At 48.2% G+C, this 26,802-nt stretch overlaps 1 protein-coding gene across 3 annotated transcripts in view; it reads left to right on the top strand.

The window, feature by feature from the left end:
* The window catches only part of LMF1 (lipase maturation factor 1), a 164,130-nt gene that overhangs the window by 48,789 nt on the left and 88,539 nt on the right, over window positions 1-26,802 (top strand). For all 3 annotated transcript variants that reach the window (XM_048961400.1, XM_048961401.1, XM_048961402.1), the window contains one exon: window positions 13,478-13,543. In XM_048961400.1, the coding sequence (XP_048817357.1) occupies window positions 13,478-13,543 (66 nt within the window). The remainder of the gene's footprint in view (window positions 1-13,477; window positions 13,544-26,802) is intronic.

The following is a 26,802-nucleotide window of genomic DNA, read 5'->3' as shown; positions in this document are numbered from 1 at the left end:
TCCCCAGTCATAAATCTGCAGTTATTTTGGAGAGGGCACTCTGCAGTCAGTGCTGCCCCTCAAGTCCTTTGTGTGTGCTGCTTGCTGGTATGGCACTAACAGGCATGGGAGAGGAAAACATGGAAAGGTCATTAAAGGGGGATCTATGCAAGCAAGTGGAAATCAGTGATTGATGGTATCTTTAATGTTCCAGGGCCCAAACACGTGTACGTTTCCTTCTCAGATGGTGTAATGATGCTTGCAGGCACTGGGACGAGAGTTTAATGCGTGAAACCCAAGCATCCTCCTGCAGTGCAGGTGCACCTGCTCCAAGGCAATCTTTGATTTCTTCACTAATCTGGGCAGGGGTTGAAACATGTGCACAAATGCAGCCTGAAGGGAGAGTTCCCAGGGGTGGGATTGGTGGGGATTATGTCTCACACGGGAAGTTTGGCTTTCCCTGCACGGCTCCCCAGGGGCTGCTGAGCAGGCTGGGCATGGATTTCCCTGCAAAATGCCATCTTCCAGCTCGCAGCCCTCCCTTGGGCTGGTTTTGTTCCTCCCTCCCTGTGCTGGCGGGTGGGTGAGCAATGCTGTGTGCAGTTCTGAAGCTCGTCTGAAACATTCTGGCCTGTCTGGCTTTGACACTGTGATGGACCCCAGGGAAGGGCTTCAGTTTCCCATCCCATCGCTCTCTTTTTTTCTGAAGTCAGCTCCTGTATCACGACCAGGAGAGGAGTGTGGATTTCACGTTTCAGCCCCATTTCACCCCCTTTCTTTTTTTCTTCTTTCCCCATTCAATGCATCACATTTAGGAACTCTTTCCATTCAGAATTCTAGCAACCAGCGCATTAAAACACTTGGGATTTCTACCAGAGTAAATGCCAGTGTGCCTACACTTATGCAAAGGAACAGACCAAGCCCAATAGCTGCTGGATGCCAAATCTAAGTGTAAGGACACAGGCTAGATCTGAAGGACTTTCACCCAACCCAAATTGGTATGACTCTTGTCATTGTTGCCCCCAGGCAACATCCATCATCCCCTTGAAAGCTTCCCATATCCTACCACCCCACACCCTTGTTTACAACCTGCTAGTTGAGAACCACTGCAGCAGAAATCTGCCTTTATGCTTCTGACCACAGAAACCCACAGAGCTGGTGGGAGCCTTGTGGAGCTGTTCTGTTGCCTTAAAGCAACCCAGGGTGGAAGCAGCCCTGAGCTTTCTGGAGAAGCCTTTGGAGCAGGTCTTGCTGCACCATACCTGACTTCCAGCTGGGCTTCATTAAGAGAGATGCTGCGTGTGAGAGGTAAAATCATCCCTTCTGCCTTCCTGTGCAAGGAGTGGGTTCAGGCTCTGCTGCTGGAGTTTGATTGGCAGCAAGCGCTGGGCTGATCTCAAATATTGCTGGCTTTTTAAAAGGCATAATTATGTGATTCAATCTATATGTTTGATTTTCCTAATAATCCATTAGTGCAGGATGTAAAGACGGATGCTTCTTAGGAACGTGCAGAGGCAAAAGAATAGCAGTCCCTTTGTGCGAGCGAGCAGCGTGGTAGGAAATAAGTGGTGCAAACAGATTCGTGCTGCTAATTTGTCTCAGAAGTGCTGTGTGACTCAAGATCCTTGTCTTGGTGTGGCTGTGCTCTGATGGCTTGAGGCAAGCAAGCAGAGCAGGGCAGCACTGCCTCTGTCCTCATTCCCCAGCATTTCAAGGCCAAGGCACCGTGTGAGGCTGTGGGCTTTTTGATGAGCAAGGTTTGTTTTTGTTTTTTCTCTCTTGCAGGCAGCAGAATTGCTGGTGGACCTGCACAGCCCTGAGTTGATGCATGCCCACCAGCACAGCATGCTGCTGGGACGTCGTGCAGCTCCTCGAGCCAGGAAAGCCATCAGGGATTTAATCTGTAAGCTGTAAAATTGTTTCTTCGTTAGTTGGAGTGTCAGGGAAAGGCTGCATGTGTGCACGCTTGCTCAGATATGTGAGGACTCAATTTTCAGCAGCACCTGCGTGTGTAGCTGTAGTAACACTGATACATGCTGGTAACTGCAGAAACGTGTACAGAGGGATGGAGGTGATGGACCATGAGCCTACAGATCTGTAGTGGAGGCTGATGCCTTCGATGCAACCTGTGGCTTCGGTGATGTTTACTCTGGTTATTCCCAAGAGTTGTCTCTGTTCATTGCACATCACTTGTCAAGCCTCACAGCAGAGGTTTGCTGCCATCAGAGGCAGTGTGCCTGAATTTAGGTGGATTTTCATCATCTCCAACTAAAGCGACTCCTGCATCTCTTCCTTCCCAGCCTTTTTCTTTGTGGGATGCTGACATGGAGCGTGCAGTTCCCTGTGTTACATACAGCCAAGCTTGCGACGGCTGTGCTGCAGCACTGATCCCATCCAGATGTGTGCACTGAGCAAGAGTCAGTATGGATATGGCAGAACAGTGCCCAGTGCCCCAAGGTCCTCACTGCTTCTTGCTGCTGTTCCGTGACAACACCAACCCCAACAGATTGCACTGGACTTGGGTCTGCTGTCAGATCCCAGTCCTTGGGCAGCTGCAGAGCAGAGCTGGGTGTGATCTTGGGGCTGTTTTCCCATTGCTGCAGTCAGGAGATGTGGGCACTCCGTGAGCAGTGACCCTTCATAGGCACAAAGCAAGGTGAGCCCATGCACGTGCAGCAGCCTCATTGCACTGCTAATGGCCCTTTCACAGAGCTTTCTAATATGCATTTTATTTTCCATCAGCATCACAGAGCACACAGTGCTGCCGAGATGCTCACGTTAGGCCTAATTGGGTGCTGTTTGCAGAGCTTGGTGATGTTCTGTGCGAATGATTATCAGCACTGGAAATGTGGTGAGGTGTAACGGCATGTTGGGAAGCTGAGAGTAAATGGGGAATTAAGGTGGAGCTGCATCTTGCAAGGGATCACAGACATATGGAATAAGTTACTGGGGAAGGTGGCTGGAGCAGAGCATAAGTGAGTCTGAGACATCTTGATTAGTTTCTGGAGGAAGGGATTGAAGAGTGTAGTGGAAAAGCAGGGAAACAGGATTTAAAGCACATTACCACTTTAATTTAAAAGTGCCCAAAGCAAGGAAATTCAGATTTAAAGCTGCCAATCCATCACTGGTGCACGCAGGTGTTGGAGCTGGGGTCTGTGTGCAGATGGGTCGGGGCCGTGCAGGCTCAGCCCCCCAGAGTGGGGCAGAACCCTTGGGGCAGTTGGAGGAGAAGTCTCAGCTTTGCCCCAGGACTTGAATGTACAGTGAGTGCACAACCCAGCAAAGTCCCATCCTTTTGTCACTGAAGCTGCTGTGTCCCATGTCCTTGATGCCCTCCTCAGGATCCCTTGCACCGTTCTGGGAATGCTCCTGGCTGAAAGCACCGCACTTCACCATCCCCAGGAGCATCCCAGGTGCCCAGGGATGGGGTGACACAGGGAAGGGTTTCTTTTCTTCCCTCGCCTTGTGTTTGAGAGCCCTTCACAGGGAGCTGTTGCCACCATGCCCCATTACAGATGTGTGAGCACAGGCAGAAGTCTGTCATTTGGGGGATCCCTGTCCCTTCTTGCTGCTGCCTGTTGGATTGATGCACATCCTTCCCCAGTGCTGTGGTGCAATCAGCGTGCACCAAAATGACCACAAAGGTCCAGTGTTCATCTCTGCTCATCAGAGCAGCTTCTCCCTGGGCAGCTCAGACCCTGGGCTGCAGAGCAGAGCCATCCTGAGGATTTCCTGGTGCAAAGTAACGTAAATCCTTCCGTGTTTCAAGTGCACACACAAGGTATTTTCCCTGTGACATGAGTAGAGGAGGGGAGAGAGATCATTTAAGGCCGGAGTCTTGTGGAAGAAATGGTGCCAAAAGGTTTATAATAATGAGCAATAAGTTCTTCCCCTAAATTCTCATCTGTTTCCTGCTGAGTGCTGCCCATCCTTCACACTCAGATGTGCTTTCAGAGGAAAGGGATCCCTTATCTCCAGATTGTGAGTAGTGAGTACACCGTTCGCTATCGCATCTCTTACATTTCATTTTATTTTTCACAGTTTGACCGAGGGTTTTTTAACCCTCTGCAGCAGCTTCTTGCAGAAACGAAGTGGTTTGTGTTGATCTCTTTGCATTTCTCTTGTTTTCGCCTGGATTCCTCGAAAAGTGTCATAACGTGGGTGGCATTTTAAAGGTTACTGGAAAGGGTGGGGATGTGATTAGCTAATAAGGGAGATGAACTTTCTGGCAGAAGTAATGAAGACTTTGAAGAAAACAGAATCTGGATGCCTGTGGTAAAATTGCATTAGATGTAATGAAATAAAAGTTGGAATTTGGGAGATCTTTGTAAATACAGAAAAAAAAAAAAGAAGAATCAAACGGATGTAGTTGTCATCTCAGTGACAAGCGTGCCCTGATCCTGGGCATTATGGCTCTGAAATTGAGAATAATTATTCTAATTTGTTTTATTACATTAGCGTGGGTAGGAGGGAAGAAAGGGAGCTTTCTTTTATGGCTTTCTCATTATTCAGAGGAAGGGCCAGACTCCTGACTCGGGCGCTGGGGCTTCATGGGAATTTTTGGAAAATGATGTCTGCAATGTTCTGACCTTTGCCGTCCCAGCTGCAGCCTCCTCCTCTCTGCAGGGATCCCACACTTGACTCCTTAGCAACCTCCTTTGTGCTTCTGATCTCTCTCCATTTGTCTAGTAATAGCCCTTGGCAGGAAGACGTGTTGTTCCTTCAGTGCCTCTAAAAGGCATGGAGCCGTTAATGCCAAGGACTTTTCAGAACCCCTTTCACCCACTGCTTACAGCTCGTCTTCAAAGTCAATCAAACGCTGCTGCTGCCGTGCTGCTTTCTCAAAGGGTCTTTCTGATAGCAGAGGGGGAAAAAGAACAGCAAATAGAGCAAGAGCTCACGCGGGTGACTTCTCTTCCAGAAACACACCAGTCCATTGGGATGCTGTGCCTTCACGGTGACTCCAGTTTAGCTGGGACAGGCTCACGATGCATCAAAACCTCCACAAGCAGAGCATCATCTGTTTGTCGCATTGCATCATCCATTTATCTTGTTGCACTGTTTGCTCACGTGCACTCTGTTCACTTTGTGCAGGAATTGAGTTCCTGCTCAGCACTGTTGTGCTCTCTGGTCTCCCTGTCTGCATGGAGCTGCCCCACACGTGGGACTGGCTCTGTGTCCCCCCTGTGCATAGCAGTGGCCCTGTGCTCTCTCACAGGCGGGCTGTACAGTTGGCTGCGGGGCATTGGAACAGGCAGCCCAGGAAGGTGATGGGGTTTCTGTCCCTGAGAACGTGGAGACGTGGCACTTAGGGACGTGGTGGGATGGCTTGGGGTTGGACTTGGTGATCTGAGAGGGTTTTTCCAACCTGAATGGTTCTGTGATTCTAAATGCGTAACCCTGTCCTGTAGCCTGCTGATGTTGGGATGCCCATCACCTCGAACCTCAAGTGGTGCTGACAGAGCAAAGCTATAAACAGCAGTGCCACCTGAGGAGCGCATGCTTGTCATTCTCTGGCTAAGGAAGTGCTGTTCCAGCCCGTTGTTTCTCTCTTTGCATGGAAGAAACAGGAGGGATTTGAATGACCAGCTGCTAATTTAAGGAGAGGTTGGTAGGAGCACCAGCTGCCAGCTCTTTTCAGAGCTTTAGCTTGCTGCTGTCAGTTGTAGAAGAGGGTTTCCCAAAAGCCTAATACCTGTGTCACATCCTCACTGTGCGGCATTTCTAAAAGCAAAGGGGCTCTGTGTGCAGAGCAAGATCTCAGCAGGCGTGCAGTGCTCTCATGTCGGATCCCGAGTTGGAGAGCTGTGTCTGCCATGGAGCAGAGTTGCTTTGAGGCATTGGCTTTGGAATGTCTCTTCTTCAGTGAGCTTGGGGTCTAAATTACAGCTGGTTTGTCTTCAAAATGGGTTTGTATAGATTTGGATTTCAAAGAAGTGAAAGCCACGTTATCTGTGGGTAGGATGGAGCATGGGTTGGTGGGCAGTTGTGTGAGATGTGAGGTGCCCTACTGGATTTTCTCTGGCAGCAATCAATATTATGAGAAAAACTGAAATACCAGAACTGAGGGTCGTCCTCTGAGATATTTTCCTTTTCCAGACAGCGTTTGAATCATGAAGTCACAGAGTGGAGGTCTTTGGGTGGACTCTAAATTTATAACTCTGGTGCCCCATTCCCCGCCGCATCAATGCAGGGGTTGCAGACATAGCCGCAGTCACCAGGCTCTTTCTCTTGCCGTGCTATTGGTCTGTCTGTACCATTTTTTTATTTTTTTTTTCTCCAGAATTAATTTTGGGCTGAAAAAGTCTCAAAGAGCGCTTTGTTCCTCATTGACACTCACTCCAGGGAAAAAGGGGGGAAAAAAAAAAGAAAAAAAAAAAAAAAAGAGGAAAAAAACCGTGGAAAATCTGACATCTGCATTGTAGAGAAAAATCAATAGATAGGGAGGAATATAATTATCCCCCACTCCTGAAAGAATTTTTAAAATATTTTTTGTAGCAGTGACTCATATCGGCTTAGTGCTTGAATGACATTTTAATTATTTCAGCTTTTTTTTTCATTTTGAATCACCAAAGAGCAGCAGCCCGAGAGGGGTGCAGCAGGGCAGAGCTGTCTGTGGGTTGTGGGATGGAAGGGGCTGCCTGTTGTTGCTGCCATCTGACCTGGCACTGCCAAAGAGCCCAGTGCTGAAAGGCAGCCGTGCAGCACGGAGCTGTGCAAAGCACCCATTGCCTGTTGTGTTTAATTAGGATCGGCTCGTTAGGAGGAGGATTGTAAGAGTGAATGCAGGAGGGAGCAGGGAGCCACATGCTGCTGAGGGATGCACTGCACGGCTGCGTGCACATCCCGTGTTGGTGGTAATGTGGAGTTTGTGTCGATTGTGTCTGCATGTGGGGGAAGAGAAGGGCAGATGGGATCACTCCTCTGTCTGTGTCGTGTTCTGCTCCTTCTGAAAGCTGTCCAATTTGACCAGCAGAGCCTGCTGCAAGGTGGGCAGCAGCCTTGTAATGGGTGGGAAAGCTGTTGGTAAACTTCCTTTCTATGGCTTAATTTCCTCAGAAATTCCCCTTACTGTGTGTTCTGCCAGTGATGGGGAACAAGAAGAGGTGTGTGAAGTGCTCAATCAAATGAGACTGGAATTGATGCGTTGGGAGCAAAGGGCTGATTTGGATTTCCACCCCCAAAGTGCCCTGGCTGCCAGTTGGCAAACTTAGCAGATGTGTTCAACCATCCACACAGATGGGATCTATAGAATGTATTGGGTCTGAAATAGAGTGCATTGGTCAGAAATAATGAGGCTGCAGTTTATAGGAGGCTTACTGACTTCCATGAACTGAACCAGGTAGATGCCATGCTGGTCAGTCCAAGTCCTGCATCAGGCAGGCACGAACATGGATTTATTCAACGTGGGTTCTGCTAAGAATTTGTTGGGCAAGATTTTTTTAAAGTATTATTATTATTATAGAATCAAAGAGTGGTGTGAGTTGTAAGGGATCTCTAAAGGCCGTCTGGTCCCACTGCCTGCACTGAGCAGGGACACCACAGCTCCATCAGTGCTCAGAGCCCCGTCCAGCCTGACTGTGGGGTGTGCAGGGATGGGACAGCACAGCAGGGTGCTTCTGGTGATTAAAACCATTATATAAAAAAAAAAAAAGGCATTTCATTTGGATACTATTAATATAAGTAGTAATAATAAAAAGTCTTAAATGTAGTTTTCCTTCAAGATGTGCTGCACCTGAATTGCACACCCAGGGCTGTGGTAGGGGCAGGTGCTGCGGCTGTGCAGTAAATCAGCAGTAGGATCTCAGCTCCCCCTTCCTGGGCCTTGCTGCTGCTCAGAGGGGCTCTGCAGCCCCGTCCCATTGGTATGAATTTAATAATTCTGGTTAGAGCTGGATTCAAAGCAAGGCCACAGGGCCAAAAGGGCAATTGCTGGTTCAGTTCACCACCTGTTTCCTTCCCTTTGGCTTCTATTTAATTTGTATCACTGAATACCTTTCTCTTCTGATACAGAGGGCTTTGAAAGTGCCTGCACCCACCCCCTGTGTGCAAACAGAGCAGTGTTTCTGCGGGTGTCCTCCTGTGCTGGGGCTGTTTGTGAGCATGCACCTCCAGCACTGGGGAAAGCAAGTCAACTTGGAATGCTGTGTCCCTGCCCTCCAGCACAATGTACCCCTTTTTATTTGATCTGATGGGAAAGCTCAAAAGTGTTTTGGAAATCATTACTTCTTCCCCACTAGGCTCCCATCCTGTGTCAAAATAGGTGCAGAAATTCAAGTTTTTAGATAAAGCTCTGCTAGCAAAATGTGGGAACTTCTAAATGTGGCAGCTTGAAAGGAAAATCTTCTCTATTTATTTCAGAATAACTCAGCCCACACACAGGACTGGCTAGTCAGGGGTTAACAGAGGCTGTGCTAGGAAATACTCTGCTTAGTGCCTGCCTGTGAGCATGGACGGCTCCAGCCACAAGCAATTAGTGCAGAGCTAATGGGTCAATGCTTGTGCTGTATCAAAAAGGATGTGGTATGTGGGGATGCTGGAACACCGGGGGGAAAATTAAAGTTGGGAAGATAGAAGGGGACATGATGCTGAATTTGGCTTTGGTTGAACTGGTACAGCCCTAAGAGTTTTTCTTTTTTTATTTAAGAAACAAACAAACAAAAAACAAGGTTTGAGATTGCTCTTGTGTTAATGGGACAGATACAGCCAGGGAGGGTTTGAGGCTACAGAGCTGTCTAAATAAATTTTCTTGTACTTTGGGTATTGGACAGATCCTGCTCTCAAAAAATGGCCTCAAAGCGCTGGAGAAGCCCTTTGTAAAAGTCCTGGTCTTTCTCACAGGTATTGCCTCCAATGTGGCCTTAATGCATTGAGACACAGGGCTTGTTCCTAATTCAGCTGCCACCCACTGATCTGTGGGGCTCAATCTCAATCACAGGCTTAAAAGCTGAACGCTTTGGGCTGCACTGAGCTGAGGAAGGGCCACTTCCCTTTATCCTTTTCTTTTGCTTACAAGTGGCAGCTGAAGGGGTGGGGACTGCAATGGGATCCCAGCTCGGCTTAGTGTCTGCCCCAGACGCTCCATGTGTGATGCTTTCAGTCTGGATCCAGATGATAGGGGGTTCTCCCAGTGCTGATGCACCCTGATGCTGTCCCGTGCCCTCAGGCTCCTTTTCCTCCTGGTCCCTGCCCTAACACAGGGCAATTCAGGTACGTCAGAGATGCACAAGCCCCTGCCTGTCTGTGAGTGAGGGACAGGGTTTTTTCCCTATACTTTGATCTGTATTATGGCAGCATAATCTGCTGCAGCTGTGGAGTTTAGGCCGGTTCATACATACAGAGATATCTTGAGAATGGCTTGGGAAAATTGTTAGCAGGCTGAAAGCAATCCAGCGGCTGGGAGATGCTGGCAGATGTGAGGATCCCCATCTCCTTCTCCCTCCTCCTCCGCCACCTGAGCTCACAGAGACCTCAGGCATCCTTTTATTCCACTTCTCTCCTCATGCTTCTCTGGTTGCTGCTGTCTGAGGATGAAGCAGTTATCGGTGTGTTGGCAGTGGTTGGGCTGTGTGCAGTCCCCGCTGTTTGCTGTGCCCCAGTGTGTTGCAGGACACAGGCAGACACAGCAGCTTTGTGGGCTGATGGGTGTGCAATGGCTCTGTGCTGCCTGCATGCCCCAGGATTACTTATTTATTCTTGCTGCATTACATAAATAAGTAACCCCCAACCCCTGCAGACATTGCCTCACTTGATGTTGTGTGCTTATCCTGGCAGCTTTTGCACAGAAGGAATTAGACAGTTTGAGCTCTTAGTGCATTTTGAAAGAGGCTGTGGCCAACAGATGGTTCCATCCTGAGGTTCTTTTGGTGTCCGTGTTCTGTCTGCCCCATAGACTGAAGTGCTGTCAGTGCCAGCATCCTCTCCAGCACATTGAATGCAAAACATGAGCTTCCCTTGACCCAGTGCAGCCACTCGCCAGCTCCTGTGTGTTTTCTACATCTACCTGCTTTGTTGGTACTTAAATTAGAAGACAAACCCCATTATGCTTTCTATTTCAAGGACCCGTTTCCTTTATTTCACATCACTCCATCTGCTCTGCAGTGAGGTCTCGGGCTGTGCAGCCTTTCTGTTCCATCTCTGTGTGATGTGAGGCTGAACCTCAGGTTGGTTACAGGGATGTAAGATGGCATTTCTTAGGCTGTTTGTATCTTCAGAAGAACGTGAACAAACATTAAAAAAATAAAAATCAGCAGAATCCATGTCATTGGGGCAGGGTGTGAACCAACGGGTTCCACCTGAGCACAAGGTGGGGATGTCTGAGCTCGGGCATCAGTGATGCACTCTGTTCAGTGGTCCGGGTTCTTTCAGCCACTGGAGAACCCAGAGTGGGATCTGGGAGCAGCAGCGGTGTGAGAAGGACCTGAAGCGCCCCATTATCGTGGAAGCAGGAGCGTTCTGTGCTGAAAGCAGTTTGATATTAAGAGCTTGAAGTGATTTTCCTGTTTGATAGCTTTATAGTAAACAAAACGTGATTAATTCCCTTCGTGACTCATTGCAGGAGAGATTTTGAGTTTAATTACAGCCTTTTTCTATTGAATCCTTGCTTTAATTATCTAGGCAGAATAACAGAGCGCGGTAAGAACTCGCACAAGGCGGGGGGAAGGTCATAGAGATAGCTGTCCTTTAGTCCCTGCACAGAGCCTTTCTTTGCATCCTTTCTGCCCTGACAGCGCTGTCGGCTGCAGCGCATCCTGCCCGATGCTATCACTGCATCCTGTAACTCTAGAAACAATCCCAGGGGCTGAGTGAGCACAGCAGGTCGGGGGGGCTGGACAGCTGCTGCTGCCAGGAGCCTGTGCTGCCCTGGAGCAGGAATGAGGGGAAATGCAGCCCTCGCTACCAGGGCAGCCCCCAGCCTGTTTTCCCATCCTGCAGCTCCCCTCTTTTATGATTGGACCAACTCCGCTTGGCTATTTGGTGGTGGTGCTGGAGGGGCTGTCCCATTGCTGCATCACTCACTGTTATATCCTCTGCTCCTTTTACCTGTTTGCAAACACATTGCTTTTCCCTGTAGCGTTGGCAGCAGTTACCTCTCAGGAGGTGTTTTTCTTGTCACTTATGGTTTCGTAGACTCACAGAGTCTTCAAGGTTGGAAAAGACTTCTCAAATAAGTCCAAGCCATCCCACCGTGCCCACCAGCCATGGCCCTCAGTGCCACATCTCCATGGTTTTCAAACGCTTCCAGAGATGGTGACCCCACCACCTCCCTGTTGTGAGGGCTCTTAGGGATGATGCTCTCTAGCTTGCATTTTCTGTGTCTTGCAGGGCTGCCCTGCATGCAGTTGGCCTTGGGGTTGCTGTCCTGTTCCACGGGACATGCTGCCTGTAGCTGATGCATCTGCTGGGTTCCCCAGGCCCATTCCTGATTAAAAATGATAAAAGTTGCCGGAGTCCATGATGGTTCCTGTTTACTGTCCTCTGCAATTAACATTAATGTGAAAAATATTTCATTTTTGGAAAAGGGGAGAAATGGAGGAAAAAAAGAAAAAAAATTGCAGCAGCAGATGGGCAAAATCTGCTCAATCCAAGCACCAGATACAACTTCAGGCTGTGAGTAGCCCTGCTGAAAGCAGTGGGGTCACTTCATTCACAGTGACATGCGTCGAAGCATCATCTGCTGTGAGGCTCAGACCAGGAGAGGTGCAGATTTCCTGCTAGTTTGTGTCTGATGATCTTGTAGCTATTCCTGTGCATCGTGTTTGGTTCAGGAAGTCAGCACTGGGTTAAGTCTGAGGTGCAACTAATTTACATCATCTGATGGCACGTGTTTGGGACAGAATGCCAAACATTAAGTGATCTGCTCATGGCAGAGCCTGCAGAAGCTAAAGAAGAGTTCTCACTGCCTCACCTGAGGATTTGGGGGTATTTGTGGATATTTATTGAGAGCTCTGGGCGATTGCTGGGGGTACTCAGCTCCCTAAACTTTGGGATTTTGCTGAACTGTTCAGTGCTGCGAGTGAAGAGTTTAATGGAATTTGGATGAATCTGCTCAGCCGGGCTGTACCACAGCACTGTGACCTTCTCCTCCTCTGAGCTGTCAGGAAAAGGAATAAAAAAGAAAAAGGAACAAAAGGTAGCATTGGGTCCTTACAGAAACTCAGCAGATTTTTCTGCTAAAGAAGGCAGGAACATTACAATTAGGGGCAATGTCAGAGGTAGGCAGATAGCCCTTGATTGTATGCAGATGATAGAGCTGGTTCAGTCTTTTGACTAGCGAAGCTTTCCTCAATTTGGGATATTGTGATCCTAATCAGAGACCTTTAGCTGTACATCAAAGCCCCCATAGCTCGGGGCTGGCATGGGCTGATTGCAGGGCTTCCTGCTCATCCCTGCCCAGGTGTCCTTCCTGCCGTGGCCGACTGATTCCTTTTTAGTCCTCATCACCAAGGCAAAGAAATTTAATCCCAATATTGCTGCCAGCCCTGGAATGGACCCACTGGTTTGGAAATGTCACCCTCCTGTTGCCTTGAAATATCAGTGTGCTCAGCCTCTGCTACCTGCTAATTTCACTGCCAACCTCTAACCCGAGGTAGAGCAGGCCTGTCATTAGCACGTTCATCTGTGTTTAGATCTGTCAGCTTCCTTCCCCTTCTCCTCTTTTGTTTCTCTAATTACTTTGATTGCATCTCTGCATCCAGCTCAGGGCTCAGGTGGCTGCTGAAGCTGCGTGGTCCTGTGCCAGCATCCCTCTCCTACAGGAGTACTTTAAACAGGGAGAGAATTGGGTCTGGATTTTAAAGTCACAAAACCAGCCGTATGTAGGTTTGCAGGTGACTTTTCACTCTGTTTCAGAGCAGTGTCAGAGCCCAGTTCTCACAGAATCACAGAATTGTAGGGGTTGGAAGGGACCTCCAGAGATCATCGAGTCCAACCCCCCCTGCCAAAGCAGGTTCCTTTCCTGGCCACAGTTCTTCCTTATCCTAAATGTTTCACACTGGAACAGCCAAGTGGCTGAAGATGGTAACAGAAATGTTGGGGAATGGGCTCCTCACTCCACCATTGCACTCTTAGGGCTGAGGCCAGCTCTCGGGGTGCTCTTCCAGCCACACTGCCCAACCCTGTTGTCATCCATCAGTGAGGTCCTGAGCACCTCCTGCTCTGCTCCTCAGAGGTGTGTTTGGAAATGAATGCTTTCCATTTCCCTGGCAAGCTGTGCTCTGAGCAGCCCTCCTACTGTGCAGGTACCATCAGAAGCCATGTGGCAGCTAAAGAGCATTTGCTCAGAGCCCTCTCCTGTTGGGACAACATCTGGGCTCTGGGTACAGATGTGCCGTAAATTTCCAGGGTGATGCCTCTTCCAGCCTTGCACTTCCAACTGGTTCTGGTAGCGCTGTCCCTGTGCTGTAACCAGAGCTGCCGACATCTAGAGATAATAATTTGGCATGCAAGGTTGAATAAAATATTCCTAATGCTGTTTTTTTTGTGTTTGTTTTTCCAGGGATTGATTAAAATTCGAGGGGATCACTGCTGGAGAGACTTAACTTGCATGAATTATCACTATGAGGTGAGCAATTTGCACTTTAAAACTGTTTTTTCTTGCCTGCTTTGTTTTGGTGGATTTTTCTGTAGCCTTTTCTTTACTACCAGGCAGTTCTCCATGTTGGTCTTCTTTTATTGTTGCCTTCAGCCTATAGCCATGCTGTCAGCATTCATGTGCCAGCTCATTGATGCTGTTTTTCCCAACAACAGTCCTCAGAGAGCAATTTCTGTCCTCCCCCACTGCCGTGGACTCTTGGGGATAAATGTGAACTGCACAGAGAACTCCCTTTGTAAAAGCAAGGAAAGGGAGGAACAGAAAGGACTTTCCCGTAGCACTGTGCTGCGTGCTTTCTGCCAACATTTCACTTTATTCCAAAACTCAGACATATGCAGGCAGAAATAGAGCATCTCAGTGCTATCCAAGATGCTGAGCACTGGTCGTTGGCAATGCAGAATTATGCAGCTTTATCTTTCTGACATCTGTTCCAGTGATTGCATTACGTTCTGATTATAAACTGCGGTTTGTATTCTGGCTCTGTTCTTTGATTTTAGGGAGAGGGAGCTCAGCTTCCTCTCTGTTTTTACCTATAGTTTTGCATTTGCATTTTGTATAAACAGAGATCAAAAGGTAAGAAATTGCTGTGTACAGGGACTCTCTCCTGAGGAAGTCCTGGCTCCCTACGAAATAAGCAGTACTGTGAGGGACAGTGCCCTTCTGCAGTTAGTGTTGGAGCCACTGAGTCACAGTGCTGGGGATCTGTGCTCTGTGCCCATACGAGGAGCAGGGAGCACTTCACATCTGTGTGCACAGAGCTGCAGTGATCAGCCCTGATCTCTGGTGTGGGTTCTGTGCTGTGTTTGTCCCTAGGGGTGGACCTTTGGGGTGATGTCCTCACTAGACCATCATCACGTCTGGAAACCATTTTCCCTTTCCAATTAAATCTGATGGATTCTGACTTTCCTGACCTGCAGAACGTGTTCCAAGGTGTTGCCTATGGATGGCTTTTTACAGGGGAGGCACTGAGCAGCAGCCTTGGGGATGCTCATACAGCATCTCCCTTTTCACAATTGTGTGATAAGAACTGCGTGTGTGTGCTGGGGACCGAGTTACCAATCCTGTTACAGGATCAGGATTCCTCTTTCCAAAACAGGAAAAATTCCATCATTTTTACCAGGTGCCAGTACCCATCCTGCAGCAACCAGCCTGCATAATCCCCAAGACTTCAAATGAAAACCAGAATCAGTTCTGTAACCCAGAAGGCTAATGAAGACCATTCCCATCCTACCCATAAGGCAGGATCCCCACTGAAGTAATTGTGAACAGGGGGCAGATCACATTATCAATATCAATTATTTTAATCCACGCCGAAGAAGCTGTAATAAAGGGAAATTGAAAGAGGCCAGCATTCTTCTACCAGTGCTGCAGATTCACCTGTTCAGCTGAGTCCTCTGCATGCCCTGTTCTCACAGTGCAGAGTGGAAATACTTTGGGGACCCTGGGCTTGGTATGAGGTGGAGGAGGAAGTCCCACTAATTTGGGGCTTATTGAAGTCCTCAGAAGTCCACGTAATCTGGTCCTGGTAAAGTTTCCCTGTAGCTGGTGGCTTGCAATAGCCAGAACTTTGCCCATCTCCTTAAGTGCAGCCACATGAATCCAGTTGAGAAGGACAAGGGATGTATGGCAGGGAGAAAGCTGTTCCAGGTAGGTTACAGTGCAGGTCCCCAAATTCCAACCAGTCAATGACAGAAAGTTGAGGGTGAGGCTGAAGATACCCCAGCAAGAGGAGGAGGCAGCTGCAAATCTGCTCGTCATTAGGATGATAAAACTGGGTATTGGATCAGCCGTAGTGGAGCTGGGCCAAAAGGAGTCTGTGTGATGTATGTTGGCCACCCCAGCTCTTGTGTTCCAGCCCGGAATTGCAGTCCAAAACCTACATGTGCTCCTCTGCCAAGAGAATTAATGAGAACACATGGCCTCCATCTCCCGCGTGCTGAGCGCGCCCCGCACTATTTATTTGCAGTAGGACCAGCAGCCATGCTTGTGGAAAATAACATTTCCACTTGTGTCAGGAGTCGTGTGTGAAATAGTAAAAAATTGTTACGGCTCGGGTAATTAAACGGAGCATAATTTTCATCCCTTTTTCCTTTCTGATGTGCGGGGCCTTAGTCCAAACCTTTATGGAGATCTGTTCCCCAAATGAAGCCTCTCTGTGTTGAGGGCTTACGATCTGTGACGCTGTGGAGTTTGGAGAGGGAAATGGCAGAACGCATGGTTTACATAGGAAAGGTATTTTCCTACCAATGCAACACCCCTTGGATCCCTGAGGAGTCCGTGTGCTGCAGCATGGAGACAGACACTGATGGAGAGAAATTCAAGTGGTGGTGCCTTGCTACCTGCAGATGTGTGCAGGGCTGGGAGGTGCTGGGTGGGGGTCTGGGCTCTGGCATTCATTGGGTTCTATTTCTCATTCCTTGGCTTTGCAGCCATTCCACTGCTGGCTGTGGTTAGGGGGCTGTTTATCCTGTAAGAAGTCCTGGTTGCAAGAAGATTTTGCACAGTGGGACTTGATCGTGCTGCTGTTGACACAGAGGGAAGCTGCCTCTGGTTTGTAGGTCTGTTTGTCATCATTAAGCATTTCTCTGCTATGTACACGATGGTTTACAAATGCATGTGCAGTGGTTTACAGAATGCAGCTCGATTTCTGCTTCCACAGGAGCACATGGCACAGATCTGACCGCAGAGGAGCCCTCTGCAAAGAGCCCAGCAGCAGCCTGCAGCTACAGGAGGCTTTGGGCTGCTGCAGGTGCTTCTGCAGCTTGCAGGGTATTGCCTGGGCATGGGCTGGAGCAGCTTCCAGCCTAGGTAGGTACCAGGAAGGGGAACGCCGACCTGCTCTCACAGCTCCATCAGGCTTTCTCTGGCCTTCCCCGCTCTCATTCTGGGTGAGCTGCCTTGCTGGCACAAGCACAATGCCTTAACATACTCCAAATGGAGAAAACCCTTAGTGCCAGCCCTGCGTTTAGGACCTCCTCCCAGACCTGCAGCTCCCCAACATGCTCATAGCACCGAGCACCTTGCAGCCACATGTCTTTTCACAGGGAGGTTTGAGTGGCAAAGGCAGGAGATGAGCGTTTCTGACTTGGACTTGCACCCAAATGGAGCCAGGGTTTCGGATGCTGGTGGTGGTCTTGGCAGAGTGGCTAAGGAGAAAATCTTTGGGCTTTAGAAATGGTGAAGTCTTATGTGGTTGCATCCATCGCATCTCCCCGTACCCAGCATGGAGCTACATGCTACGGGATGCAACCTGCGATGCGTTTTATGGTGGCTGCCAAAGTACTGTTGCTTTTTAATTACAGACAGATATCTCATAAAACCCAGCCACCAACTGGTGAGAACAGCTGCTGGAGCAGCTGCACAGGGAGCAGGGAGCCCTGCTGGGCAGCCGCCTTCATCGCCTCCTCCTTTCTGCTCTGTGCCATAACCCCATGGGGTGCTTACATGTGTTCCAGGGTCACTCTCTCTGAGCAGGTGCCAGCCCTGGTACACACCGGGTAGGGAACCTCTCTGTGCCCAGCTGGAGCAACTTGTATTTTATTTCTTTTAATGCAAAGAATTTAAGTGCAGTTTTGAATGATGCACCTTTTATCAAAGAGTTTCTCAGTGTCATACAAGCAAGCAAACCTTCCACTGAGACAGAGATCATAGGATGGTACGGATTGGAAGGGTCCTCAAGGTGAGATGGATGAATAAAAAAATAAAATAATTAAAACACCCCTAAATCAGGAAAGTCTTTGCCAGCACTGGAAGAGAGATCCAGGATTTCCCCTACTCTCAGGGTGCTCAGGGTGCCCCCATGCAGAACCCTTCCAAGGACTGTGCTGAGCTGCTCAATCCCAACCAAAGGTGCGCTTCAGTTCGCCTGACTCTGTCAGTGTTGCTGCAGTAGAGCTTTGTTCTTTGTGTAAGATGCTGTGCGCATAAAGGTCACTTCTTCTGATTTGTACAAATTATTGCTAATTATTCTGGAACTGTTTTTCTTAAATGGAGGCTGTCAGTCACGGCTGCAGCTTCCAGCAGCTCTCCAGTTCCTAGAGAAGCTCTCTGGAGCATGGTGTCTTTTGTGCCTAATTACAGGGCTGCTGACTGATAGCTGTGCTGATAAGGGTGAGAAATAAGGAGGCTGGAGCTGCTCTTTAAACGCCTCCTGATTTCCTTGCTCCCTTCTCTTCAGTGTATTGGATCTTGTTAGACTTTAATCTAGCTTTTTTTCCTAGCTATTGTGAAGCAAAGAGGAAAGCTGTCAACAAATTACTATCAACAAGAAAATAGTTTCTGTCTTAGAATCATAGGCTGGTAGAGATAGATAGGCTCATAGAATTGTGGGTTCTATGGTATGAATTATTTCCCAGCTTACTCAGTAGAAATGCCATGAGGAGTACAGATCCAGTAATGTCCCTGACACCATATCCTCACTTCACAGCCTGGAGGGCTGCAAGTAAATGCTGTATGCTCTGTACCTTAAGAATACAAAGTCTTTTTGAAATCGATTTTAGTTTGGATTGATGAATGCTTGCTTTGAACTGAAATTTATTATCAGTTACCAACTTGAAATTAAATGGGTCTGTAATCAGAATAGCCCAGGCTATCAGCTGCATTGACAGAGAACAAAATAGGTGCAGCTATTTGGACAGGAGTTGGACTCAGTGATCCTTACAGGTTCCTTCCAGCTCAGGATGTTTAGTGATTATGTGTGACTCTGGGTTTTAAAGCAGAAGGCAGTACAACGGTGTGAGGTGTAAACAGGAGTGATCTCGGTGTTCAGCACTGGTGCAAACGCAGGTGGGGAACCCTGGCTGTGTGTACATTGGAGGCTGGAGCTGAGCAGTACGGGCACTGCGTGACCTCTCTGCTGCCAGTTGTGATTTCTTCATCTTTCAGTAAAGAGAATTTTGCCTTACAAAATCCTCGTGCTGACAGTAAAGCACTGACGCACACCGCGTGCTGCCAGGCGGCTCTGCGTCTCTGCGTGGGCTCTGCTTTTCCACACCAGCCCTCAGCCTGTGCACCCCACCCAGAAGTTCTAGTGCTTTTTTTTGGTTTGCTTTAATCTTTTTCTCATCCAAAATGGACTTCATTGCAGAAGCTGCTGCAGAATTGGCCCAAACGCGGAGGGTTCACAAGGGGAGGGCTGGAGAAGAGCCGTGGAGCTGGTGGGTGTGCTGTGGGTCCTGGGCTGCACACAGCCGATCACTACTTGAAATGGTAAAATCTGTGCTCCAGCAGGTGGGTTTCTGTGATTTAAGGAGCGAAAGCAGTTGTCCTGTAGAAGCCAAAGGCACTGTTCAGTCTTTGCAGAGAGAGGGACACGCGGTTCTGCCTGGGGCAGATTATGGTGCAGGTTGTGTTCATCTCCAGTTGCAAAAACAAACTGTTCTCTGCGCTGAGGCAGCCGATACCAGAAGGAAAAGCACACTTCTGTGCAGCTTTTTTTTTTGTTCCATTTGGTCATAAGTTTTGAAAAATGACCTTTTCTGAGGCATAATTGAAAAACCAGTTGTGCCTCTTCACACGTATTGAAGGGCCACTTAGCGTGGGTCTGAAGCTGAGGATTAGGTGCTTTCTTCTGGGTTTTGGTGATTTGCATGATGTCAGTGGAAGAAGGGCTAATTCTTGACCTTGCCTGCGATCAATTAAGTAACAAGATCCATCATAAGGTAAGTGCATGAAGCAATAGTATTGGCAGATGAATGTCAACACGACATCAAAAGCTTATTACAGTGTATCTGGATTTTGTATCAGGCTCTGCGGGAAGGTCTCTATCTGAGACAGGTTTTCAGATGAATCCCAGGTGTTCTCTCTGTAAGTAGTGTTTGAATGAAGTTTGCTGGAAATATTTGTTCCCCCCAACTTTGGGCTGAGCTCTGTTGTTCTGATAACAGTTAAACATAGTGGTTGCTTAAAAAGAGAGGGATTGATGGCTTTTAGGGTGGAACATTGGGGCAAGGATCAGGGTGGAAGCACTGGGGAGGATGGATTTTGCTTGCTTTGCATTGCTTAGGGGTGCTGGTGGGAGGTGCAGGGACTGCAAAGTAGAGCTGAGCTCTTTGGGAGGGGGCCCAGCTTTAGCACTGGGTCTGGGCTGTGCTGCAGATGATCGCTTCTGGAAGTGCAGCAGAGCTCAAGGACACTGGAAAGCAATGATGAGCTTACAGAAGTGAAGCCTTCCTCATAAAGCTGCAAATTGAAAGGACATATTGATAAATAGTGACACGTATTCCCAGTTGTGTTGTATTTTGGAAAGTGAAAAGGCGTACAGGTCTCTTGCAGTCTGAGGATGCTGCAGAAGAACCAACATAATTGATGGCGTGGGAGTTAATGCAGAACAAAAGTGCTGTCCCCGCTGGTAGGGGAAACCTGCAAGCTGTGCTTTATTCCAGGCATGGAGTGCCTTCCAGAGCCTCACACCACACCAGCACTCTGCCTTGTGTTACCCCCAGCAGCCAACATAAAAGACCAATGGTGACTGGATTCTCAACCCCCTGAAACCAAGCGTCAGCTCTGCTCTTCTCTCCATCGGGACCAGGATCCCCACAGTGAGTTTAGGAGAGGTGCAGATGAGTGTCTGCTCAGTGAGCTGTCAAAACAAAAGGCAGAGCTGCAGCCCTGTGCTCTCAGCCTGCGCTCAGGAAACCACACAGTGCTGATGGAAATGGGACGTAAGCAGGTGCTGAGAGAGAAGCCTTCAGAGGAGCTCTGAGAGGAATCTAATAGGACAAGGGGAAATGGTTTTGAATTGAAAGAGGGGAAATTTAGACTGGACGTAAGGAAAAAGCTGCTAAGGATGGTGAGGAATGACACAGGGTGCCCAGAGAGGTGGTGGTGCCCCATCCCTGCACACACCCACAGTCAAGCTGGACAGGACTCTGAGCACTGATGGAGCTGTGGGTGTCCCTGCTCAGAGAATTGGACCAGACAGCATTCAGAGCTCCCTTCCAGCTTCAGCTGATCTGTGATTCTAATGGCAGAAATTTTAGGGCTGGACTGAGTGTGCAGCAGTGACCCCAGGCAGAGCCCCTCTACTGAGGGCAGCACAGCACATTTCCTTATCTTTTCCGTTCAGTTTGAAAACATTATTTTTTCTGTGCATGCTTCTTCACCAATGGTAACTGCGCTAAAACAACCAAAGATGAAGTCAGCAGCTTCTGGGGTTTCTGGTTTGGTGTGAGCAAAGCAGGTCAGTGGCACCTGTCACTGCAGTCACCCACTGCTGCCACAGCTTTCAGCCAATTTCCAGTAGCATTAAAGCAAAATTGGAGAAAAGAGTGAAAGTTTAGTGGAAATGCCTCCTGGGCATTTCTGTTGGGAGCCGTTGGAGGGTTTTGAGGCATAGGAAGACATCGCCCCCCGCCCTGCTGGGACTCGTGCGGAGCTGTCAGTCACGCACTGTGAATGCATTGGGGATATGCCAATACTGTTTTCAGCAGTAATACAATTCCTCTTCCTGGATTCTTTTCTGTTTTTCTTAAGGATTTGTTTTAAGCCTGGTGAAAGCTTCCTGTACAACTATTGGATTTCATCTCTTCATTACACATTCCCACTGTTTCAGTCTCGTTTACAGACCACCCAGGACCCTCATCGCTTGCCTTCAATATTTTCTTTTTTTTTTCTTTCCCCTCTTTCTTTGTTCCCCTCTCCACCTGTTTGGTCTTTCTCCATTCTGATCAGATGAATCCATAAAGGCCTTTGCACACACCTGACCAGCTCTCCCTATGCATAGCATCCATCCCATTGGCCAATTTCTCCCCCAGGAGTGCTGGAGCCCACTGCTTCCTGCTGCCTCCTGGGGCAGGTTGCTGCTCATGCAACATTTGGGGCCAGCAAGGTTTATCAGCTCTGCAGGTAACAGAGAAAGTGCTCAGATAATTGCTTACATTGTGGATTTGTCAGTGAGTTAATGGTGTGTTTTAAGAAATCTGCAAAGAGAAGGAAGATGACAAATTTCAGTGCTACCTGGAAGGCAGAAACAAGACAGGAGACAGTTTGGGAGCTTTCCAGCCTTTCCCAGTAGTGTGCCTGTTCTCTTTTGCTTTACGAATGAGGATTACTTCCTTAGCCTCTTCCAAACAGTGCCAGCCCCAGTGTCAGCACGGAACTGCTCAGCACACGTCCCTGTCTCTGCATCCTCAAATAGATGAAAGCCATGGCAATAATTATTTGGATTTTTTTACCATCCTCACTGGCACGTGTGGACATGACATGCTGTGTATCCTCATCTCCTGCACTGGAGTTGTGCTTCACATCCACCCCCACCTTCCTATGTTCAGATGGGACCAACCACCACTGTGGTTCCTCTACTGCCGAGACCCCTGGGGTGGTGCAAACTGTTGGTGTCAACCAAAATTCAGAGCTCTTCTCTTTGATGTTTGCTTTCGAAGGGCCAGAATCCAAGTGAAACCAAAAATTTGAACACATGCGTTTTCACATGATATCAACTACAGAATGGTGTGTGCAGTGCCCCAGTGTGCAACTAAATTACCTTAAAAAACAGCCCACATCACTGCTATCTGCCTTCCAGGGAAAGCAAAATAAGTTCATGCTTTTGATTGCCGATAGACTTCAAACAAATAGGGTGTTTGCTTACAAATAGGTGCTTTCTTCTTTGGAGGTCAGTTTGTGTTTTTGTGGGATTATGAGCACGTGGTACGGTTTCATCTCTTTCTATGACCATTGGATGTGTTATGTTCTTTAAGGAATGAGGAAGTTTTTCACCCAGAGGGTGATGAGGCACTGGAACAGGTTGCCCAAGGAGGCTGTGGATGCCCCATCCCTGCAGGCATTCAAGGCCAGGCTGGATGTGGCTCTGGGCAGCCTGGTCTGCTGGTTGGCGACCCTGCACATAGCAGAGGGATGAAACTGGATAATCATTGTCCTTTTCAACCCAGGCCATTCTGTGACTCTAGGAAATCTCTCCTAAGGAATTAAGTGAAATATGGAATTTGTGTCCTGCAAAATACCAGGCACAGAAGTTCTGCCAAAGAAGCTGTGTGTTCCCACTGGTGCCCATGTTAGTCCTTTCTCTGCCTTTGGCCTCTTACTTTTCTTGTGAGAATAATCGTAAGAAACTCCTCTAGTTCTCAGGTTAATACCATCTTAATTATTGCATACATCAACAGTTTTAAATTCCACTTGAAGTCTTATTTCCCCAGAAACAACTGGGCCAGGAACAAGAGCAGCTGGTGACAGAATGTCACAAATTGAACTTATACCAGCAGAAAGAATGGCTTGCACTATTTGCACATCTTCACTTTGAAGTGATGCCGTCTCCATCTAATGCTCTGTGTTTTCCATCTTTCCCCATTGAATTTGTGTGGAACTACAGCACACAGGTGATGTCAGCAGTGCAGAGGGCTGAGTGGCCGATGCAGTTCTTACGCACGACTCCCTCCATACTGCAGAGCTGGCAAATCCCCACCCAATTGCCCACTGCATTTCTTCCCACTCGCAGCTCTCACGTTGTTCCCAGCAATCCCACATGGCTGCAGGGAGCACAAACGAGTTCACAGCGATGCGCGGCGTTCTGCTCCCGAGTCGTGTGTGCCAAACTGACCTTTAATCTTGGAGTATAAATCACTTTCCAGGCCTATTATTTGTAAAATCCTACAGACTTGCAAATGCACAAAAGAAGCCTTTGTCTCTTATTAATTTAATTTATAGGTTAAAGTTTCAAGTCAGTGGCAAGCAAAAGCTGATTTACTGTTTGCTTCGGGAACTGCCGTTCTGGAGAGCATGGCATGTGTTGGGCTGCCTGAAACTGTGACGTGTAATTAGGAGCTTCTGTAATTACATATAATGCAATATAATTTGCTTATCTTTTTGGTATGTATTACACATAAAAGCTGGGAGGCTAACTCGATGTGAATTAGCTCTTTCAACCTTAAAAGCACATCAGATCACTGAAAACACTGCTTTGTGTCTCATTCTGTTAACATCGTGACAAGATCAATGTTTTCAAGCATTTCAAGTCGCTGCCCTTTTCTTTTACATGTAGAGTAGCCCCATCCTCTTTTCTACTGCCAGTTTGTGCTGCAAGAAGATAATCACAGAAGCACAGAATGGTTTGAGTCGGAAGGGAGCTCTGAAGGCCGTCTGGTCCCACTCCCTGCACTGAGCAGGGACACCCACAGCTCCATCAGTGCTCAGAGCCCTGTGGGTGCTGACTGTGGGTGTGCAGGGATGGGGCACCACCGCCTTTCTGAGCAATAATAGCAAATTCTATAATAGAACACAGAGAAAAGCAGTATTGATCTTTTTCCCACTGATTTGAAACCAAATGAAACCACTGTTCCTCTGCTTTAATTTGGCTGATGCCATGGAATTCCACTGCTATTGTCGCAGTGCCCCAATGCTCTGCTCCATGGCTTTGGGGCTCAGCCATGCAGTGTTCAGGTGGGATCCATACAACTCGAGGCAAAGAAATGAAACTTCCTCATAGCCGTGCTGTCACATCATGCTGCATTGTGAGCAGTCTGACTGCACGAGGTGCTCAGCAAAAGCTTTTACCTCTGAGCCGTTCCTTTGGTAAGGCACAGATAGTGAGTAGTTGCTCCTGCAGGCACTGTGGAAATGTTTGTATTAAGAACGGCTCTTATCTCACACGCATTCATGAACTGACTTATCTATATTTTCCGAGGATCATATTCTTCCTCTTCCCTTTCAGCCCGAACGTCTCAATGGCTAAAAGGGGTTTTATTGCTCTGGCATTAATCACGGCGTTTGACAGAATCGAGCTGGATCCTGTCCAATTAGGCTGAGACAATATTGAATTTCGAACTGTCGTGCTGGATCCATTGGAAGTAACACAAGCTCACCGCTCCCCACGCTCAGTGCTGGGGGTAAGGAGTGCTGCCTGTTCCCTTGGAGAAGCAACTGCAAATCCTCTTCTGCAAGTAATGCTCTTAACGAGCGTGTGCTGAGCTACCAAGTGCAGGTCGGCTGCTATACCCACTGTTCTAATGGTACCTTTCTCTGCAAAGATGTCAGTTTGTTGGTAGCCCAAGGGCCTTGCGACAGCCTTCGTCTTGTTTGAGAGGACTTCCTGTCATCCATCTGAGGAGGAGAAATAGAATCCCACGTGGGGGGTGGCCCACGCTGTATGGAATGAGTTACCACGGGTAAGTCCTTGAGGCAGTGGTCGCAATTAACGGTTTGTGAGCAGCCCCCAATGGAAATCTGTTTGAATGTGTTACTCTTGGCCTCCAGGCAAATAAGTGAAATATTTTAATTCATAAAATTAATTGGGATTTTAGCAGCCTTTCAATATCAAATATAGCAGATACCTTGTAACCCTGTCCTGCTCTGCTCTAAGCCAGAGGACTGGGAGCATCAGCGTGGGCATGGGAGCCAAATGTGAGGAAGAACAGGCTGAAATGTTTCTTCACTTATGTCCCTCATTAATTATTATAATTATAATAATTATTATGGGTTGGGTTTTTTTGTATTGCTGCTACACATCAAGCTGGTGCAAATCACCATGAAGAATATTTCCAGCAAACACAGTCAGAGCCCCATGAGATGCACAGCCACTTCCTGAGGGCTGTGCCCGTGGGATGCCGGCTCAGCCTCTGCTCCTCCACCCTGCTCACTGCTCCTGTAGGTACACAGCTGGGGGACACATCACAGCCTCTCCTCCTATTGAGCGTAGAGCCTGAACTATCTGAGTGCCCAGGGGATTGACAGGAGAGAGCAGGAGCCAAAGCAAACTGCAGTAACCTCATTTCTCTGCCAAAAGGAGTGAAAGGATAATGTAGCGTGTAGTTATCAAAGGGGAGTTTTCTCAAAGCTGGTCAAACCTGACTTTACTAATTAAACCTTGGTTTTATTAAAGAGAGAGCAGCTCTCCTTTGTAACTTGCTGAGATTAAAGTTGATGGATGGGTGCCCCTGTGAGTTCCTGCACCGTTGGCCACATGTGCTGACCGTGGTGTGGATGCTGCCATTGGGGAAACCTTCTTCCAGCAGTTCTGGTCCCAGCACTGGGGCTGTTTGGGGATGTCCTGCGGGGGCTGTTGGAGTGGCACAGGGGATGCTATGAAAGTGCCTGGAGCAGCCCTGCAAAGGCAGGCAGCCCACGCTCTGCTCTGCTGCCAGGTGCTCTTCCTGCCCTCAGTGTCAGGTAGTGGCTTTGCTGGAAGGCAGCTTGCTGTGGCTGGGATGGATCCTGCTGGAGGAAGTGCTGAACCCCTCATTTCCCTGCACATGTTGTTTCAGAGGGGAAATCCTTTACTTTGTCAAGTCAGTGCATTTTGCTACGGTCTGTGAATTTGTCATCAGCCAGAACTCTTTTATGAAACTGGAAATAAGCCATCACAAAACAATTATTATTTTTTTACATTAAAGCATTTAATGTCTGCAAAACGTTTGACCATGAAGATTCCTCTGCGGATGTCTGCCTGCTGTTCCCATCCTTCCCACCAGCAGGACCAACAGCATTCAGTGCCTCCCTTGGCAGCTCCGTTGCAGCCACAGGACTGATCCCCATCACCTCAGGAGATACAGAAGGCAGCTGTAATTAATAACCACGTCCCCGCAGCTTCTTGCACCTGGGGGATTTGTGTTCTGTTGTTTTATTGCTTCTGTAAGCCCAGCAGTATGACTAAGAGCAATCCCATCACTTTCATGGTTATACAAGGCTTCTCCAGCACAGTATGCTTCTGAGATGGTGGTTGCTGGGTTTTCTTCTTTGCAGGTAGAAGGAGAAGCTGCTGCCAGGGCTGTGGAAGGCGAGTGATTGCTTTATTTACTTTTCAAATACCTGAGCAGCTCAGGTGCTGCCTCCTGGTGTGTCCCATAAGGATGAGCCCTGGTTTCATTTCGTGCCATTCATCTCCAGCAAACCTCAGAGGGGTTAGTGCTGGGTTTGAAGACTTTCAGCCTGTCTCCTTCAGAGAGTGCTTTTGAGGGCAATAATAAGGGGTTTTAGTGAGATCACCTCTGCACTGAGTATGGTATGAGTTTAATTTGCGAGTTAAGGTGTTCCTGACTTCTAGATTTCTAACATTTCCTCTTCTACGAAATCTTATATGTCACCTATACAGGAGTTGTTGTGGCTGGGGGTTGCGGAAGAACACTCAGGAATTCCTTACTGCTTCTCTGGCACTCGAGTTCAGTTTACAGCATACACCAAAGAAATGGCTCCCTTTGGGTTGGGATAGGTTACAGGCTCTGCTGGTGCAGAAACAAAGGGCTGCCTGTTCCAGTTGGCATGTCTGTAAGGCAGGAGGGGAT

This window comes from Lagopus muta, chromosome 15 (genome assembly GCF_023343835.1).
Source record: "Lagopus muta isolate bLagMut1 chromosome 15, bLagMut1 primary, whole genome shotgun sequence".
In the NCBI taxonomy this organism is placed as follows: Eukaryota; Metazoa; Chordata; class Aves; order Galliformes; family Phasianidae; genus Lagopus; species Lagopus muta.
The sequence above is the reverse complement of the archived record's forward strand: the minus strand, read 5'-3'. Positions and strand labels throughout refer to the sequence as shown.